We start from the raw sequence: 20,398 nt of genomic DNA on the forward strand, positions 1-20,398 counted from the left end.
ATAGAACCCAAAAATGGTTGCAGTACCGACAAATTCCCCAAGGCGGCGCTAGCGGTCTAAACTCTGACAGGGAAACTGTATTTAGGAGTTGCAAGAGGGGCAGGGACTTCAAAGCTTGTTGGTTAATTGAACATCTTAGCCACCTGCTGTTCCCAGAGGCCAAGAGGCTGAAAACTCTTAACACCCCAGAGACTCACCATAGGAGACAGGATATCACATGGCCCTTCTGAGTGAGAGGGAGGGAGGGGGTTTCCCCCTTCAGCCTGGAGGAGAGAGACAATAGCCCCTTTCTGTTGAATGGGGTATGTTAATTTTGAGTGTTTCCTGTCAACAGCCCTTTGCCAGCAAGGAGAGACATGTGATCACTGACCCACCCAGACTTCTGGAGGCGCACCCAAACACTTTGGGGAGTTGAATTGCAACAAATATATATTTTATAGAAACAGTGATAACTTATTGTAACCAAATGACAGGAATGTACAACTTTGAGAGTCTTAGTTTGAAAAATGCCCTCACGATTTGAGTCCAAACTCCAATTTGTACCATGTTCTGGGGCAAAACCCCGCTAATTATGAATATTGTAGACAATGTATTTAAGCTAGAGACATGGAATGTTACTGGGATATATGTGGAAGGGAAATGTACCTTTGTATAATTTTTGATGAAAAACCAATATTGCACAACCCACTAAAATCGAAAATAAGTTGCCATTTTTGAATGCAAGCTCCTAGAAACGCCAGAGGCGGAACAGAGACTACCTTAAGCAAGGTGTAATATGTACATGTAATGTCAACCACTTGTGTACCTGGGAAATATGTATTTGAATCAAATATAGATTTGTGGGCAAATTGACCAGGGGCCGATCCTCTGACCCATAAACAGACCTCATCACTCTGACTCACAATCATGGGAGAGGGGAGAATTGGGCCAATGACAAGTAGAGAGGGGCAGGCTCAGTTATGCCACGCACACACCCACTTCCAAAACACATAAAAAGAGACTGCTGGGACAGGTAGAGACATTCAATTACATTTTCTGCGGGACGCTCTGCCGGGAGACCCCAGACTTCACATCCATCAATCTTCAGAGATCAGAAATTTACTTCAGAACTTAAAGCAAGGGCCTAAACCCGCAAACTGAGAACTCTTCTCAGCAGGCCTCAGCATCCTTAAAATCATTTTCAAACTATTCAACAGCCGGGCGAGCTGTTTGAATTCCCTGGCAAGAACTTTTGCCGGAACCGCAGACCAGACCCAGACCGCTGTGAGCAGAACCAGAGATCCGGATCGCTGTGAGCAGAACCGGTGCCTGATTGACCCGCCGAGCAGAGAGAACCTCCGCTGGACGTGTTGACCAGATCCGTGACGAGGCCCATTCATTTCAAAATTAGGAGCGAGTATCCACCAGAACTGTGCAGAACCCAATCTCTTAGTTAAAATAATCTAATCCAAACCATTTTAACCTAATTAGAACAGCCCCCTAGAAATCGTGTCATCTGTCATTTGTAAAGCTGCACAACTGTCACCTGTCAATTCTGCAGCTGCAAGCTGTCACCTGTCATTTGAGTTTTACTTTAAATCCGAAAATCTACCTTTATTAAATGGTCCGTATCTCTGGAACCGTTTGTCCTAGGAACGAGATTTAACTTTCCTCTCAAATCCTTATCTTTCCTTTGTTAAAATCTGTTTGCAACCTGGTAGTTACGCATAGAGCATTGCTAAAGTGAGCCTGAACTAATATAAAGTATCTCTCCCTCACCCTGAACCTCCTGCAGGGAATTAAAATAAATTTTAGCATTTTCACTTCATTGCCACCACATTTCAAAGTAATTCGCCTGTGTTTAAAACTCATACCTGTTTTCTCTAAGCTTGCTGGGGGAACTGGAACTGTGTATTGCATTATAAAGTGTGATTTGTTGGAATTCTTGAAGACTGTGTGCTCTCCTTCCATTTCTTACATTGCATAGGGGGGTGGGGGGGAGTGAATTGTCAAGGAAAAGTGATTACATTGTCGTTTGTTGAAGCCACATCAAGTTACTTTCTGTACTGCATTTCATTCATCATTGCGTTTCCTTGAACCATATAAAGCATTCTTTCCCACCTTATTCTTCTGTTCCTATTCATAAATTACCTCTTGCGGATTACTGCTCATATTCACAAGTGTAATATCCATTATCAATTTATTTATAGAAGTGTGATTATATATGTTTAAATTTTCAAATAAACCTTTCAATTTGCAAAACAAACCTACTTCTTGGCTCAGTGGGGTCAGGGGGATTCTAAGAGGGGGGTGTTATACAAGGGTTGTCATCCAGAGTACTGAACTGGACATAAAAATACATCAATAAGGGTTTTCCTCAGCATCCCAGACTAGGCATTGACTTAGCTGTAGTGTTGATTGAATATCGCTTACAGAAGACACAAGCCACACAGAACCTCTCTTGCCTCGAAACTCTAGGTACTTAGGAAGGTTTAGCATGAATGCTATGGCTGAGATTAGAGTCTCTAGGTACAGGAACCAATCAAATACACACACACACACACACACACACACACACACACTTACTCTTGCAATGTGGAGATGCGCCACTGAAGAGAACTACCAAGGGTTCCACTTAATGTGCCAAGCTCCTTACTTTTTGCAGTTTTTGTTTTTCCGCCATGCATCCATTATGCATGTGCCAGAAATCAACGAGATCTCACTGACACACCAACAAAGCCCCGTCATTGGGAATAGGTGGTAATCTGGTGCCCGTGGCTCCCAAATTAGTGGCATGGGAGTGATGTGGCAGAATCCCCCCCCCCACACACACATTAGTGCATCCATGTTTAAACATAAACCAACTCCCTCCTCAGAGTAATGGTGGCGATTTAATGCTGATGTATGTAATTTGGAAAGTAAGCCTGGCTGGGAATGACGTCAGAGTTTAGCTTTCAAAATAGTTGCACTGTCGTTTGGAGGTGGAAGCCGGAGGACTGGTCCCAGACGACAGATTGAAAAATGTTAAAAAAAATTAAAATACCTTCCCATAATTTGTGAATGTTTGGGGGATCTGCCTGCAAAATCCAGATGATTCGGCCAAATAAATTTGCACTGGGTTAGTTGGGATTACACACTGCTGATTTTGTTCTGCAAAACATAACTATCTTACAGAGGGTGAATTACAACAGGGTTGAATGGCGTGTACGAGTGTAAGTATGGTTATAACCATTTTAATAAACAGTGGGATATATAAAAATGCTGCCATTTTTTGAAAAGCTTGTTCAGCACAGTAGATCGACAAGAGATATTGCAAGCCTCTTTATAAATAGAAAAAAACTGCCTCAAACGCTCTTTAGTCAAACAATTGTAATATGTCAATTGTAAACGAACATACACTTAAACATAATGCAGACATTCAACACAAAGAAAGCACACCCCGAACAGAACGATCATCCAGGCTCAGAAACACAAACAATAACATTCTCACATGCAGTGCTGCAGATGATTTGCAAGTGGGAGTAAAATACTCCCAACCTCATAAAGTTGTGAGTAAAATGATTTTTTAGGGAGTAAAAATGGAAGTTCAATTCTCAATAAGAATATTTTATAAACAAGTAAAAATATGTTTTTAGTAAAAAATAGAAATGTTTTTGTAATATCTATTTCTTTGCATTTGGTTATTCATGCACTGTAAAAGGTGCACATTTATGTCTTACAATCAGGCAGTTAAAATAGGAGTTTCTTCCTGTGGTACTACATGCACTACTGGAAGAAACATTTATGGAGCTGTGAGGGTGAAAGTATGGGCGCAAGATTCTTCATATTTTCTGTTAGGAGTATTTTGACTCCCATTTTAATATTTTTGAAGGTATTTGCCAATTTTTAGAGAGTAAAAGTGGCCGATACACCCCTTATCTGGCATCCAATCATTGTAAGATGTGAGCCATGAAAATACTAAATTTACAAGACATGTGGGAGCCCCTCTATCGAGGATGGCCATAGTTCAAATAACCTAAAGGGGCGCACCCCACCCAGGAGTGTCTACTGCCACTTTTTAGCTCACTGCACCTTTCACAGGGGAGTGTGGGGGTATTTTTAGCCCGAAGGTACAAAGGAACTTTATCTGGCCATGTTTAGGCCCAAAGGTGCATGAATATGGAAAGCACATTGTTGGCTGCCAGACAAAAGGCCAGCATTTAACTCTCAACTGCCAAACATCTAAATAGTGTCTTCAGAAAAAGAAACATTTTAAGTGTACCCTGTGTTCGAACAACAAGGCCGAAAGGCTGCCGGTCTCCTTCCCACTACGGTACTGAAGTACTGGAGTGCAGTTCTGCTGAAAAAGATATGCCATATAGAGACGTTTGTGAACTCTACAGTTTTTATGCAACACATAAAAGATGGAACGTCATTGCCAGAAGTAAATTCAAAAAGGCACACATTAATGAAACTTTTGACACCGTCAGCTTTTACAAAATAAATTAAGATCAGTAGCGAGAAGGAAGAATTAACAACTTGTATATTGTATACTGCAAGATCTGGTGCATGCCTCATGCGTAAAGAAAATGCAACAAGATAAAAAGTACCATTTCTGTCCATCATTAAAACGTGTGTTTAGGCAAAAGAAACACGTCCCACCATTAGATTCAAAGGTCAAATTCTCCTGCATCTTTCCATTTGGTCAATCTCTTTGAAGCTCAGCAGAGGCAAGAAGGGAACAGAGCGTGTGCCTGGGAGGAGGTTTATTTGTGGTGGAATGATGACCACAGAGTAAATAGAACTGCAGCCCTTGGAGTCTGAACTTTTTAAAATACTCAACATTGTATTCTGTTTGTGGTGGGGTTCTGGGCTGACTGACAGTTGAGATGTAATTGGAGAATGTCACATGATTCAGGGGCAGAGTGATGGCCCTCTGCTCAAGGAAATAAGGTGGCACACCTTAGCCTTGAAAGAATGTATAGTGTTTTTATTGCAGACTAAGTCAACAAAAGCCAGATGGCCAGGCCTACATACAGGTTTTGGTAACAGAAAGGATTATTAATTTAGTGAAAAAAATATCCATGTAATTAAAAGTGTTGCATAGGGTTATATGGGGAAATCAGATTTTGTTCAAACTGGGGAACCATAATGGATACAGAGAAGGTTCATATGTCTTCGGAACACACATGAAAACCATTATTTGATAGGAATCCCCCTCAAAATTGAGCCTGTGAACCAGAGTTAAGCTAAAATGTGATTTCAGCTTCCAAGAAAAGGTTACGGGGTCAGAAAGTCAGAGATATGGCAGCTTATTGAATCAGAAACCAGTCTATCTATTCTGCCAAAATTGCACAAATCTGTCATTCGCACAGGCAGTCACCTGCCTACACCAGACACGGTTCATTGCGATCACCATGATTAGACCAATTTAGAAATATATGGGTTGAGAAAATGAGGCTCAAAATGGAGAGAGTGTTGAAGATTTTCAAATTCATATCAAAGTTGTTCAGAAATGCAATTTCAGATGGGTGGACCAAAAACTGCTGAAAATGGGTCCTGGAGATCTGAGAACCAATCAGAGGGACTGGGCTAGGCCTTGTTTAGGGGTGGAAAAACAAGAGATGCTCTATCAGGAGTATCAATGAGCTAGTACATTTTAATTTAGACATTTTTGGGTGTGGTTAGATTTTAAAACTGGATGCACAATGGGACAGTGGACTGACTAAAACGTTTTCAGGATGAAAAGGAGGAACTCAGATCGGGAGATAAGCAGCAGAGCTGGGGGCTGGTAATCTGAAGAAGGGCTGAGGCTGGAGTGGCGCCATAACAGAAACCAGGAGAGGCAGACTGCAAGATTGAGCCTGGAATGCCCTCCCTAACTGAGACCACACCAGAAGGCAGTAATTGTTTCCAAGGGGCTGACGTGATAATGGCACCTGTGCACAATCCCAGACAAATTCAAAGTAAGCAAATGTGCCCAACAGAACAAACCATTGGTGCAGGTTCTATTTAAAAGTCTTTCCTTATATAGATATTCATGGAATGGGCATCCAGGGGTAGATCCATAGCATTTCCTTACTAATCAATAATGTAATAATTTAATGAATTCCCACATAGTCAACCGACACTGGAGTGATTTGGGGACAATTCGAACATCTATCCAAGGTGCCGATAAAGATATAGAGCCAGATTCATGGAATTATTTGCGTGGAAAATAGGGAACTTGCATGCCAAACTGCGTGCATAATCCTGTATGTTGACCCATTGAATCGAATGTGCAGGATTTTCCTCGGACTTGGGTGGATTTCCCAGCAGTCCGGAACATCCCTGCAAGCGGCCGAGTGCCTTGTGCGAGACAGCAAACAGAGCGTGGGTGTGGCTTGTACAGAGGACAGGGAAGGGTGGAACACAAAAAAAATGGGGAAGAACATGCCAAAAAGTAGGCATTACAAGGGACGGCACTCAGGCAATCGCACACCCACTATTGCGTGGAACAATACAGATTCAGGGATCCGGCCGCACAACCTCCCGGTAGGAAATGGCCACACAAAGCCCTCATACTATCCACCACCCAAAGGCAGGCATACAGACACTTGCGCATAGGAATCACTACGCAGAGGTAAGATCGGGTGTCCGATTTAGGGGTGCGTGCATGCAGCTGGGGTTTCCGATCTAACTTAGTGGTGCTCGTAATCAGTGTAGCGGTGTGCAGGAACGGTTTACCTGGGTGTGAATGCAGATTGGTCCCCGAGATGCAGGCCTGCTTGCTGGGACCCCATGCACGATTTTGAGGGTGCAAGTATTCGCGCCAGGCAGCATGCAAATGTGGTGGTTTCTAATTTGCATGTGTGCATGCAGGGACGTACTCGGCGCACAGGCGCTCCAGGATTTCTGCGCACTTTACCATTAATCGGGTCAATAGTCTTTTAAAGTAATTGGGTGTCACCTACATTATTGTTACCAAACCCAACTATCCCCTAAAGAGATAGGGTGTATTTAAAAACAAAAATCCCACACTGTTCAACATTTCGCATATCCTGCCTTAAAGCAGAGGGGTTATCAATGTTAACAATATCTGTGCTGTGCAGAATGTCTTCATGGTTAAGCAAAGTGCCAAAGCTGATTTAAAAGCACACTTTAGATATAGAGAGCACTAGGAACTCCACATTGAAGGGGAACATTCTCACCATCTAGCGGTAAAGGAAATATGTTCATTGTATACTGAAAAGAGCGTTTTTATTATATGTCTGTTATGGTAGAATGTTGTTACAGATGGAAAGTGTGCAGGAATGTCAGAAATAAAGAGTGCTGCACACGTCGATTATTTTGCCCAATAGAAAAGCTCAACCTTGAATTCAAGTAGACCACATACCAAGGTGAAGTACAATTGTCATGTCCTAGTGTGCTGCACAGATTATCTTTACCATAGGTTCATTCTTTTGAGTACCCCAATTATCTGAAATAGTCTCTAGACCCATGTTTCCCGTTACATGTGACCAAGGGGTCTGGAGACAAGAAAGGAAAACTCAACAAGTTGTGTTTTAGAGATTCTGTGATTTTTCATTTTGAAAAACAAACGGGCGTTTTCAACTTGTTGGTAGTTATAGCACTGTCAGAAAGGAAACAAGGTGTGCCACGGAGCAATGTGATATGCCTCTTGATAATCACTGTGTTAAAAGAAAAATTCTATTCCTTCTGCATGTCAGCCTGGGGTGAGGGAGTACTGTGGTGTTAGATTCTTAGCTAATTCTGCCTTTGAAGCATATAAGCCATTGTTCAATAGGTGTGGCACTCTTGCTTGGGGGAGGAATGAACCCCCAGCATTAATTGTTGCCCCCATGAATAGCTCCTACAGGAGAAATACATATTTGCATATTAGTATGGTTATTTGAATTTTCATTCTCAGTAGAGGGGCTCCCATTCTTGGGTAAAAAATAAAATGCAGTGGGTCAAAGAGCAAAATGCTTTATGTAACAGAGCAGTGATAAATAAAATGCAATCTCTAGTAACGGTGTACATGTAGCAAAAGTGGAAAAGGCAGCAAAGTATTGAGCAATACAAATAAACAATGCAGCACAAAAGTCAAATAAATCAATATACCAAGTGGCATGGAAACAAGCAGCTTTCAACTACCCTCCTCCTCCAATGTCATACAGTTGCTGTAGCGTCCAAAAACCGCACGCTTGCGAGCAGTTGGAGAGATCAGGACTTCCAAAACTGAAAAACTTCACACAAGTCTGTTTAGGATTCAAAAGTTATAAAGGGTAAATGAAATGGGGGCAGGGGGTTTCACTTTTTGCACTCATTTTCCATTGAGAAAATGTACCAATGTTTGCACACGAGTACTGTCAAACGGCTAGACAAACGTTTACCAAATTGGAAACAAGTTGGGCACAAAGCACTCGAAGAAAATCCTTTGTTGGTTTGGCATAAATCCATCCATTAGTTAACATGGTGGAAGGCTGGGAGCCCCTGTACCCAAAAGGTTATCTCCCATGATGCATTGCTGGACCCAAAGCGTTTCATTTTCTCTCCATTCCTACAATTGCCTCTTCTTCGACCCGCTTACCCAAAAGTAATCCAGGTCTTTACCCCATATTCCTCCTCATCACAGTGCCCCACTCTACCGCACCTCTCTCTTCCACATCACAGCCCCCACCATGCCCCCACTACCCAACTGCTCGTGAAAGTGCAACATTAGCAATCCATTCTTATCTAGTGGACAAAAAAAATAATGATGTACTTGATAAAACCCATGTTGCTTAGCTGAAGAACACATGCAGCATCAATGATGTCATCCGAATAAAAACGACAAAATTACAGGTGGTGGGAGGTATAGCATAACAAAACACTGTAGAAATCAGTAAAAAATAAATATAAACACTTTAGTTGAAGTGACAAAAAAGGTGAACTTTGATGCAAAGAGACTCTTGAGTTTAGCAGGTATTGGAAGCTATGCAAAAACAAAGTTGATGGCTGGAAGGTTTAGAATGAATCTTAACCACTGGCATTGCTCTGGGCAATCCTCTAGACCACCGTTCTTTGCGTGCCAAGCCATTACAGAAGGGGAAAGACCATATGCAAATCAGGCTTGGCCCCAACCCAAAAGAGGCAGTCCAGCCCGAACTGCTAGGCCACATTCCTTCTGCACGAGACCACAAGCATCTCCAAACATGTTTCGCCCTTGTTGGGGCTCATCAGTGATGAGTAGCTTGGGTCTCTAGGCCCAGCAGGCACGGGACCCACGTCTGGGCATACCCGTCCCATTCGGGTGACAAAGCAACGCTATGCAACTATGACTGCACAGCACCCAAGCACACAGATGACATCACATAGAACGTGTAAATATTTAGTGCAGTGCCTGTAATATCAAAGTTAATCTGCCATTCAGGGGAGCTGTGCACTTGGGATACAAAGGCAGTTAAAGAGGGACATGCAAGCCAGAGCTTCCCTTCACAGGTGGTAAATAACCAGGACCATAAACCTATCAGGCGGGGCTGGTGTGCAATAGACAAGAACCTTCAAAGGAATCACGACGATGAACTTCAAAGCACCTGTTTGAGACAGCCACAGCTCCTACAACCATCACAGGGCAGTGCATCTGGATAAAGAGCATGTCCAGTCGCCGCAACCCCCTCCCCCCGAACCCCCCACTGATTTCATAGGGCAAATCACCATTGTATAATATGCTGCCTATAGAAGCTTCCGTGTTGTTAGGTACAGTACAATTACTTTGGAAAGGTAATATCAATACAATACGCAAACACTTGGATAGCCTGATCTAAGAAGTTATAAGTGCTGCAAAAGAACGTCTCGCTTCATAGGTATTACATCAATTTTACAAATAGAATATGTGCCTCGCATGGCGTTACAAGATGTTATGTATTCTGCTGCTCTTGGGCAGGAAACAAAATTCCAAACTGTGGCTTACAGCTGCCACATACAAATTAGCACTTAAACGAAACAACAAATGTACTCTAGGGAGAAAATTGCAGAAACTTTTACTAAAGTAACAAATATTGACGACTGAAAGTCTGCCATCGTTCAACTGATGCTACAGCCTTAATTAAGTAAATTCAAGGCCACATTGTAACACTGCACTGTAGCTTGTGCAACTGGAATCGAGAGACACGCAGGCATCAATTATTACGTCAATGAAACAGTGCAGCGACACAACGTGGCACCGTATTTACCTTCAGACAGACATAGCCTCAGGTGAGCAAGGAAGGTCAAGCTTGCTTCAGTCATACATTTATTGATTTTTTTTTAAAAGTTGCTGCAAAATGGCAACCAATCCTAAAATGGCTCGCCGTACCTCCCCACAGGGATAAAGGCTCATTTTGGTTGAGAATGTACGTATTAACATGCAAACTAAAGCTAGTATTAATTGTGGCACTCAAGAAACTGCAATATATAGTACTATACATAAAACAGTTTCAATTACCTTGGCTAAGTGGTGGTCAAGCACATCACAAGCACTATGGAACTGGTTGTCAACAATGAAACTATGGTTTTCTGTTTTATTGTAGGCGTACAGCAGACTTGGAGAGAAAGAGATGAGCTCTGATAATGGCCTTTATTCTCCCTGCTAGCTGTAGAGACGGAAGGTGATGTTGAACAGCTGCATGGACTTATTTCTACATTCACCGTAATGCCACGAATACACAACTAAACGCGCCAGCAGAAGAATGCCAAAAATAGGATTTGCAACTATTGCAAACATACATTTAGGTCTCAAAATAATATAAAATAAAACCATTTAGTGTGCAGTTAGGGCGATTTTTCAAGAAATCTTTGTTAATGGATTAGAAAAACCAACCTGTACTTCTGGACAGCGTTTACCACCAAGTTAGACCTGCCACTCACTATCACAGGGATTTCGAAGAATCATCACCCTCCAAAGAAAAGACCTGAAGGACAGCAACCTCCCCCCTCAGCTACAAGCACTGCTGCCAGGCAGGATCCCTACAAATACACACGTAGTGCTGGGAGCTACCCATCAATCCGGGCTGTGGCAGCCATTTTATCAGGACAGGACAATTCAACGTTTTTCTCCCCGGCATTTTTCATTCGAGAAAAATGCATTCGAAATTGTGACATAACGAGTGAATCTTGTTTGTTTCTTTGAAAAATTGCCTTCTGAATGAACAGGCGGGGCTTTCTTGTTCATATAAAGTTGCTGCTAGAGACTCTATAACTAAGGTTGAGTTGGCCTTGTCCACAGGAAAAGATATATATATACACACATACACACCCGTTGAAAATGCAAACATTCCAAGTCTAATAACGTTTGACTGACTTTGGGAAATGTTATGCTGAACGTTCCACCAAGAGTGCGTCGCATTGAACCCACAATACTGAAACATTTGCTGCAAATCTTTCTTTTGGTACAAAATTATATAATGAGGAAAAGAAAAAAAAAAGTGTGTTTTTTTATTTTTTCCATTGGGAAAACGTGCAAATTGTACTCATGTGCACAGACCAAACCACTGGACTGATTTTCTTCAAATGCATTTGAAAAGCATCAGATAACTTGCAAAGGAACTCCTCTGTTGGTTTGTGTATAAATGTTGGTGTAGAACAGTGTGGCACTGGCACCCAGTCTCCCATTATGTATTGTTCGAGCCAATTTTTCATTTCTGAAAGTATGCCATATTGAAAATCATTTCTGTTTTTAAATTTGACCTTAAAATATTTATTTTTTTTTAAAAAGTGTTGTGGGGGAATGAGGTATGTTTGATGTTGAGAACATGTAACTGAAGGCAAATTATGATGGTTTGGAGTCTAGGAATAGCTCTGTTAAAAAAACAAAAAAACACCCACCCCCATATCGAATATCGTCATCCCTTTTGGGTGGCAAAAGGAAAGAGTACATATTTGGAAAATATAAAATATTATGATGAAGGAGGCTGAGAATATGCTATTTGGAACGTCAGAAGTAGTTACAATGCATTTAGAAAGCAATCCTTGATTTTTGTTGAAAAGAAAATATAAAGGAAAAAAAAGCATATTGAAAGATCAATTCACAAATACACTAAAGATAGTTGTGAGAATGCAAACAGGGGAATGTGGTACTTTGTGGGTTGGACTGGGAGAAATTGCTACAATTCTCCATTAAAGTAAATTGTGCCCATCTGTGTTTCTATTATCCTTTGTTTTCATTGGACAAACTTTTCATGTGATTTAACTAGAAAGATCTCGAATTTAACAGTATAACCATATACTGAACTACATATATAAAGCAGCCATTGACAATGTTTGTGTCACATCACTTAGCAAACTAATACAGTAAAGAGAAAGAAAAATAACGCTATTTTTTCAAATATCTCAATACTGGAAACAGCAACCCAAGACCTAGATGCATGCAATCCGAATCTTCTTGTATTGCTCATATATAAAGTTCATATAGTAAACAATAATCTAAAGCTTCTTTAGCAGAAGAAAACATGCAAGAGGTTGAAAGATTTGGGCTATGGTTTTCTTTTGGATTGATATCCTAATGTTGAGGATATCACAATTATATGTTTTAAATTACATGTTTTGGTTCCTTAGCTTCTCTTCCCACATCTACTTCTTTCATCTTTTTTCAAGATTTCTTATAAATGAGCAACACATTTATATTTGTCTTTGTTGTCCTTGATAGCCAACTTCTGTAGAGGTTTAAAGGTACGGTTCATCTCAGATGACCCGGTCAATCATTCCTAGACTTAGGATAACCCGAGCACATCTCAAGCCTCTCAAGCATCCAGACTATATATTTACAATTATTTGTTTCTCTCCATGCACTCTTTCCCTCAGTTCATTCTTCCTATCCTCTTTTCTATATCTCTATTCCTCCATTTTCTTCGGTGCAGTATAAAAGCTCATTAATTATTGATAATGAATACTCTCTAGATCCCAGTGACGACTCCTCATCGCAGTATCTCCTCCTCCCACCAGTGCCTCCATCTTCCCGGTTCATTGCAATTTTAGATGCAGCAATACATGTTAAATGCTGCATCTCTCTCGCTTTCCAATGAGATCTGATGTACCAGTGATGTCATCAGTGTTATTTTGAGCTGAGCAAGGGGGTGGCTCATATATTGAAGTTGGCATAGCTTCCAACAACTGGGGGATTTCAGGGTTTTTGTTCTGCGTTAAGATGCCGATTTATTGTTTATGTCAATGAATTTCAAGAGAGTTTTGTTGCACTGAACCTCAACTGCTTGTTAACTATATATTTTAAAATATTACATGAAGTTCTGTTCAGGAGGGCGAAAGTTATGTGGGGTGTCCCAAAAGTTGCATTTCCCGCATAGGGAATGTTTTCTCTCATCAACAGACAGAAAAAAAGGGGGAGGAGGGCACTGCACCGAAATGTCAGGAGTAGTTGCAGTCTGTGCTTGAAAGCGTACCCGGACACACTTTTCCAGTGTTTTTTTTTTGTGTACATGCCAAAAATGAAGACCACGTTTACATATGTGCAGATTGTGGTTCACAATGTTTTCAAGTGAAAATCTGCAACGTAAGGAAAACAAACTCAATTTGATAGGCTCTGCAATATCCAGGGATAAAAACGTCAACAATGTGGGGACTCTTTAATGGCTGATGTTCCCATGGACACAAAAATACTTCTACATGAAAGCTCAGCTTCTTTTAAACCCAAAAGAAAATTCAATCGAGAAATGTTTTTCTCTGTGTCCAAGTCACTGGCCAGAGTAGCTGTACTGAACGACCATTATTTATTCCACATACTTTTAGTGGGGTGCTTTTCAATAGTGCCGTTTTACTACCATCTCAGAAACAAAAGATAATGAGGATGTGATAGTATCATTAAACTTCAAAGTAGTGGACGGGTTAGGGTGCCACCCTATTCCGACTGGTTAGGGTGCCACCATATATGGACTGGTTAGGGTGCCACCCTATAATGACAAAGAAGTGGGCAGTGCTTAATAACAAAGCCAATTATCATATAGGCTTGGCAAAAGGTTTTGCTTTTCTGACACCATAGTTTCTGTTTCATCTCACGAGTTTCGTGCAGCCATACCATACAAGGTCATCGAATCGCTGACGCACAAATGCTTGATTTATATCCACGTTTCGAGGATGGTGTTCCCCTTACCCTTGCCTGGCTTTTCCTTACGTCAAAACTAAAAAATGTTAAGATAACTGCCTATAGGACCAACATTTTAAAAAAAGACCTCCAAGTGACATATGTGTAAGTTAGCCTCCCTTAAATTAGGCATATACCCACACAAAGACGGAAAACTGGGAGCAGCACGTAAGGGGCTCGAATCCCCCTTCACCGGAGATGTGGTGTTCAGGTCAAAAGTAAACTTGCCACATAGACCAGACCTACTAATGTATTTTCTGAGGTATTTGTAACAAAAATGCTTAGATATTCAAAATTAAAAGGTATTTTTACTTGCCTAAAATACCCCAATGAACAAAGAGAACTAGCTTTTCACTCGCAGGAAAAAACCTTTACAGCCCAACTTCCAAACATGAGGAGTAAAATACTCACACTTCAAAATCATATCTGGGGATGTGAGGCCTGAACTTAGCTGCCATTTTGAATGAGCTCACACTACAAAAGCCGGTTTCGGTTTCCTGACTGTGGAAGGTATGCGGGCCAATCAAGTCTTGTTCAAACAATAAGTGAACAGCATTAAATTTCTTCTTGGGCCACTAGGGTTGCAATTAGAATCATGACCAGGATGGCTGACCAAGATGCCCAATGATATATTTATTAGTGGGTTAAGCAAAATAAGTGCTTACCGTTAGAAGTAAACAGTTTGAAAAGGTTTTGAAACTGGTGTGATTCTTCCAGAAGGGGTGATGAGGTGCTTAATTTAAGACTCCACAGCAGACACAAAAGTATTACTTTTGCAAACCATTTACAAAGTTAGATTGCGATTCACTTTCGTTAAACTTACTGGAATTTCACTGCTTGGAAGTAACAAAATATTTACACACATTGTTGCGGTCACTGTCAAATGCGTTTTTCACCTTAGCAGAAAAGGTCTGAAAAACTGCACCATCGGATGGCAAACTCTTCAATTCGAGCGTAGTGTTTTTAAGGCTGTGCCAGTCTTCCATTGGCAGCATTTACAGTTTATAATAAAACGCAAATGTTCAAACGCTGCTAATAATTTTCCGACTTAAAAATGAATTTTGCATGGCAAAGAACACTTGCATCGTGTCAGAGACACATACAAATGTGTAATTTTGTGTAGGTTTTATTTAGGAAAAACAAAGTTGGTTCTACAAGAAACCCACCACAGATGCTAATGCGAAGTAATCACTTCTTAAAGTACATCTATCACTCCCCAAAGAGGGCTAAACACTTCCCAAGGTGTAGCAATAGATAAATAGGTTGCCTGCCAAAAAGCCTCCTGTACAGGACCTTACGAGATCAGACAAGCTCTGCCAATGTCTTGCCTCGGCATTCGCCTAAAGTTTTCTTTCATAACAAAAAGCAACCTTAATGTAAGCAAAACAGCACACAGCTGCAGTAGTGAATAAATAAGTGTAATTTTAGTTGGGGAGTGGGGTACCACAGTACTTCACTACAAATACAAACAAAATGCTAGTTGCCCTGAAGGACAAGCATGGCAATACTTAAAACGAAAGGGGGTGTGGTCTGTAAAGTAGATTATTCGCTTTCAACAGGGCCAAAAACCAAGTTACACCATTCTCAAAGTAGAAAGTGGTCCCATCAGAGAAAATGTACTAAGGCATCTCTCAAGTTGCCCTGTATCTTCTGACCTAATCGGGGTTAAGCAGCAACTCGTGTTCATGGAACTGTACAGGCATATTGCTCTCATCCAATGCTATCAGTAAAAAAATAAAAAATAAAAAAAACATTTGGTAACTAAAATTGAAGATAGCTCTTCCGAGTCATAGGTCATTGTTGGAAGCAAAGCATCCAAAACATATCAAATTGGTAAATTTAGCACCCAAAAAAACTTCTAATAGAGGGGAAAGCTGCGTCAAATCTAAAGATAACAAAAAGGGAGGGTTAAGAAGACATGTTCTCACTCAACACCCGTTTGAAGGGTGAAACGGGCATGTGAAACCAGCAGTCAGTGCTCCAGATATTTTGGAGTGAGTATTTTACTCACGTTTTGACTCGCACTTTCAAAAATAGGAAGTCCCATTCCCAATGGGAGTATTTAATAAAACAATATGCTTTTGTAATATTTCTTTGTACCTAGTTATTCATGCAGATTAAAAGATACATTGACCTCTTTGGCTCGGGCAGTAATAATAATAGTTTCTTCCCATGGTACCACACGGCATGCACTTATGGTTCAAACGTATCCATGGACTCTCCGATGTCCAATACCTATTTTTTGGTAGGCGTATTTTGGACTTCATATGTTTCTTTTTTGGGGGAGTATTTACCAATTTTGAGTGATTAAATGTGGCAGCTACACCACCTTATCTGTAGGGATATCTCCAGTGGAATATATTTCGAAATTAAATAGCAAATCAGACCTGTGGTTGGTTTGATGACCATGGAACTTGTTGAAAATCGCCTGTGAATAAGGGTTTGCCTTTACCTCTTTACAATAAGAAACCCAATGCTATCCTCAGTGTGCACATGCAAATCCCCATTGTAAGGGGGTCAGAAGCCCACCCTGAACCAACCATTACTGTCTAGTCTGCCATTCCAGATTAGCCTCACCAATAAAAACCTGCATGCTTTTCCATTGTTCTCACTAGCTAACTCTCTGGCCAATCAGCAAGCTTGGAATGGACGATGTAACCACCTGTGAAAGTTACATTCCGAGGGTTCCCTTTGTGATGCTCAAACACTATGAAAGGGGACCCGAATGGTCACAGTAAGTCCCATGGAAGGCTTCCCTTTCCCCTTGCACAAGCTCTAATAGCCTGAAAGCCCTTGTCATTGGGCTCTATCGTGTGCTAAGTGACATTCACCGTAATTAGAGGACCTCACCCTTGCCTTGGCACCACTAAATCACCTCCAACACATTAGAATGCTCTGATGCACGCTCTCACACTGCCTTTGAGCCCCAAATTGTTGCACTCTGTTGCATCCTGTACACGAACGGAGACCCTTTTCTGTAAACTCTCTCCTGGGCCAGCACCCCTCCTCCCTCAACCCCCTCCCCCACCCCCAACTCAGGCAACAACCATGGAATCGGTAGATACAATGGAAGTGCAACCTTTTAATAAAATAGTAATTCATGGGCAAATATGGGTGACACAATGTTCTTGAGTATCAATCAGCCTTGAAGGGTTAGCAATATAAAATCACCAGTAAACACTACAAAGCGTTGTCAGCTCTGATGGCACTGTGGGTGGCTTTTACCGTCCCCACGGGGTTGCATGGTAAAACATTTGTGCAGAAATGAACAATATTGTTCTTAGCTTTGAAACAAAACACCACACCCACGGCACACACACAAAAAAACGAGCACGTTCAGCCAGCAAGCCAGTCGGCCGTGAAAAAGAATATCTTTCAGCAAGCACACTCTGTGTGCTGAGCAGCTGAAATACACACACAGTGTTTGGAACCCCGTAGATTTCTAAACGAAAGCACGCTTCTCGTGATGCACTCTAGGCCAACAGTGCAAAAGGTCTCATTCGGATCAACTCGAAAGCCCCCGCTAAAGTTCACCGCGGTACAAGACGAGGGGGCGGGGAATCAGCCCTCACACTCGGGCAAGCAGGGGTCAGTGTTGCGTGGTGCACTGGAGGCAGCCCACATATGAGATGACTACACCAAGAGAGGCATGCGTTACTCTTCGGCCATCACCCTCACCCGAAATGCCGGCGTTACATCGAGGGAGCGGACATTATTGTGCACTAAAACTTCAGGAGGAGGTGTGAAAATGAATACGATTGTCACCTTGGTTTTCATCTAGTTTCAAGCCCAAGAAAGGCATTCAGCGATTTTAAACTGTGCCCTGTTAAAGAACGAAGCTCCTCTCCCCCCCTTTCATAAATCTGCATTCATAACAGGTCAATTCTCCGACATGCAAAGTACAAAAACAGGACTGGATTAAGAACTCAGACTCAACTTGGGACATACTGAAATGTCTCCTTGTTGAAGCTAAACGGTGTTTCTCGCGATTAAGCGCTTTGCCCTCACAGTGGGGCACGAAGCCAGGACCATGCCCAGGCGGTCTGTTTCCTAGCGGGCCAGGTTGTCAGTCACTCACCAGTAGCAGCAGCAGACCGCAGGGGAGAAGGGTCCGGGATCCGCAGGTGGCCATGCCTCGCGCACAACCCGCGCTTCCTCGCGATACCAAAGCCGGCGAAGTTGTTCCTTGCAGCAGAGCGCGTCCCACGGCAGCACCAGGTGGAAGCAGAGCAGGAGCGAAGAGACTTGCGCCGCCGCTTTCCAGAGAGGAAGTGCCAGCCACCACAGCTTCCGCGGTCACAGCAGCGCCACCGCAATGGGCTGGGTGTTATTTTTTCTCCCAGATCCCGCAGTCGGTGACTACCAGGTGAGTATGGCTTTGTTCTGGGTGGGGCTGCGTTTGCAGCAGGGAAAAGAGACACTCCCCGCCGCTGGTTTCTACGTGAAACTTTAAAACAATACCGCCTCCCCTACTGCTGAGCACGGTGACAGGCACGAGGAACCTCCCTAGCTATTCAGTGTTACTCATGCAGAGGGTGGGGGCGGCACGCGGCTCCCAGCGTTCGGCCTAGCGGAGGCTTGACAGAACGGCCTACTACGCAGACAGCAGCAATCGCCTCAGGAGGCCACGCCCACTTTCCCGCACTGTTTACACCCCAGCTTTGGCCTTGACACCTTCTGTGCATGGCTCGGCGAGCGTGACGTCACGTGCCTAGGCTTTTCTCACACGTGAGCGATGAGGTAGACACCCTCAATGGACTGTACCCCCTCAACTCCAATAACTTTAACTCGGTGGAGACCACCAGCCAGTGTAAATAAAGTACTACAGTCCGAGTTCTTTTCCCAAGCCCCTGGACTCTTTGCTGGTCATATGGTCGGTGCCCTCTGCATTATTCCTTTGACTCATGACAATTAACTTCACATTTGAATCCATTGTTTGTAAATGTTACCATTCCCATAGTGAGGACTTTTTAACTTCGTTAATTTTTTTTTTCATTCGTAAATATTTAAAAGCTTTAATTAAATAGCATACGCTTCAGATAACATTTTTTGTTTGTTTTGCGATTAGGTGCCACTTAAGCGCCACCTATAAGCCAACATATTTTGTGGTGCCCACAAGCCGAAACTATTGCCTTGGATTACAGAAAGGAGGAAGATTTCTGGAAGGGCCACTCAAATAGTGTTGTTTGGTAATTTATCTGTCCATTGACTGACCATCACCATGCTAATCTCTATGGCCTTGCCACACACCACCTGCCACTACTGTTCTCCTAGGAGCTCCTTGAGCTAGCTGTATGAAACAGTAATATCAAACTTTGACCTATATCTGCATTACTAAGCATTCTTCTGAGAGTTAATGGCTTTATTGCAGCTGTAATTTGGTACTGGTAAAAATGGCTTTACCAAGTGTGCCTCCAGCCACTTGATTATGAGCTGCAAGTTTACTCACATCTGGTCCTTGAACTGAAGACCTGTTAAGAAACGAGCACTGGCAAAGGCAACAGGGTCTGCTTGTGTATAGGTATTAGGTATTTGCTGGGTACTTCCATCATATGCCCAGGTACTCAATTTTCTAGCTGTTGTCTTTGTTGAGGGAAAATGGCAGGAAATAAATTAAAAAATAATAGTCAAATGAATTTCAGATGTATAATATATACAAACAAAATAAAGTTGGCCTGTCTCTGTGACGCCACAACTCTATCACCTAAGGTTTTCTTCTTTTGTCAGATTGTTTGATATTCCCCGATTCCATTGACTTTGCCCACCACCTGTTTCTCTATGGACGTAATTGGTCATGTGCTCTGTGAGGAACTGAAAAGTTCTGGTCAGAGAGAGCTTGCGCCAAGGTTGAAGGCAATTGCGTGGTGGCTTAAACCATCTTAAACTGGGATGAACATTGGGACTGCTCATAAGCGAACAGAAGTCGTCATGGGGATGGGTGCTCCATGCCACACAGCGGGAATTGACAGCCCAGAAGATGTCATATGACACGACAACCGGAAGTAGATACAACAAAGGAACTTCAAAGTAACTCATTCATTCACTATATTTGTAGGGAAGCAGGATGCGTGTGCCGGAAAGATTAGCAATGGTTTAAGAATGTTCTTAAGTTTCGGTCTGTGATCTATAACGGTAAGGAGTTTAGAGGGCAGGTTAGGTTATAGGGGTCAGTTCCCATTAGGTGTAGGATGCTGTTTTTCCTTGGCTTGTAAGCCAGCAAATAAAGATTCTCTGTCATTAACTGAAATTGGTGTATAGACTTGCCTGGACAATAGGTATCCTCTATTCATCAGTATCTCAGTTCAAACCCAATGAAAGATCTCCTCAATTGAGGGTGACCTTTCT

At 42.2% G+C, this 20,398-nt stretch overlaps 1 protein-coding gene across 1 annotated transcript in view; it reads right to left on the reverse strand.

Annotated features, from left to right (window-relative positions):
• Positions 1-18,427, reverse strand: part of DSC2 (desmocollin 2) — a 106,699-nt gene extending 88,272 nt beyond the window's left edge. The window contains exon 1 of the mRNA XM_069620957.1: positions 18,132-18,427. Coding sequence (XP_069477058.1) covers positions 18,132-18,185 — 54 coding nt within the window. The 5' untranslated portion in view covers positions 18,186-18,427. The remainder of the gene's footprint in view (positions 1-18,131) is intronic.
• Positions 18,428-20,398: the final 1,971 nt, after the last annotated feature.

Source organism: Ambystoma mexicanum, chromosome 5q (genome assembly GCF_040938575.1).
Source record: "Ambystoma mexicanum isolate Mex_15411 chromosome 5q, UKY_AmexF1_1, whole genome shotgun sequence".
Classification (NCBI taxonomy): domain Eukaryota; kingdom Metazoa; phylum Chordata; class Amphibia; order Caudata; family Ambystomatidae; genus Ambystoma; species Ambystoma mexicanum.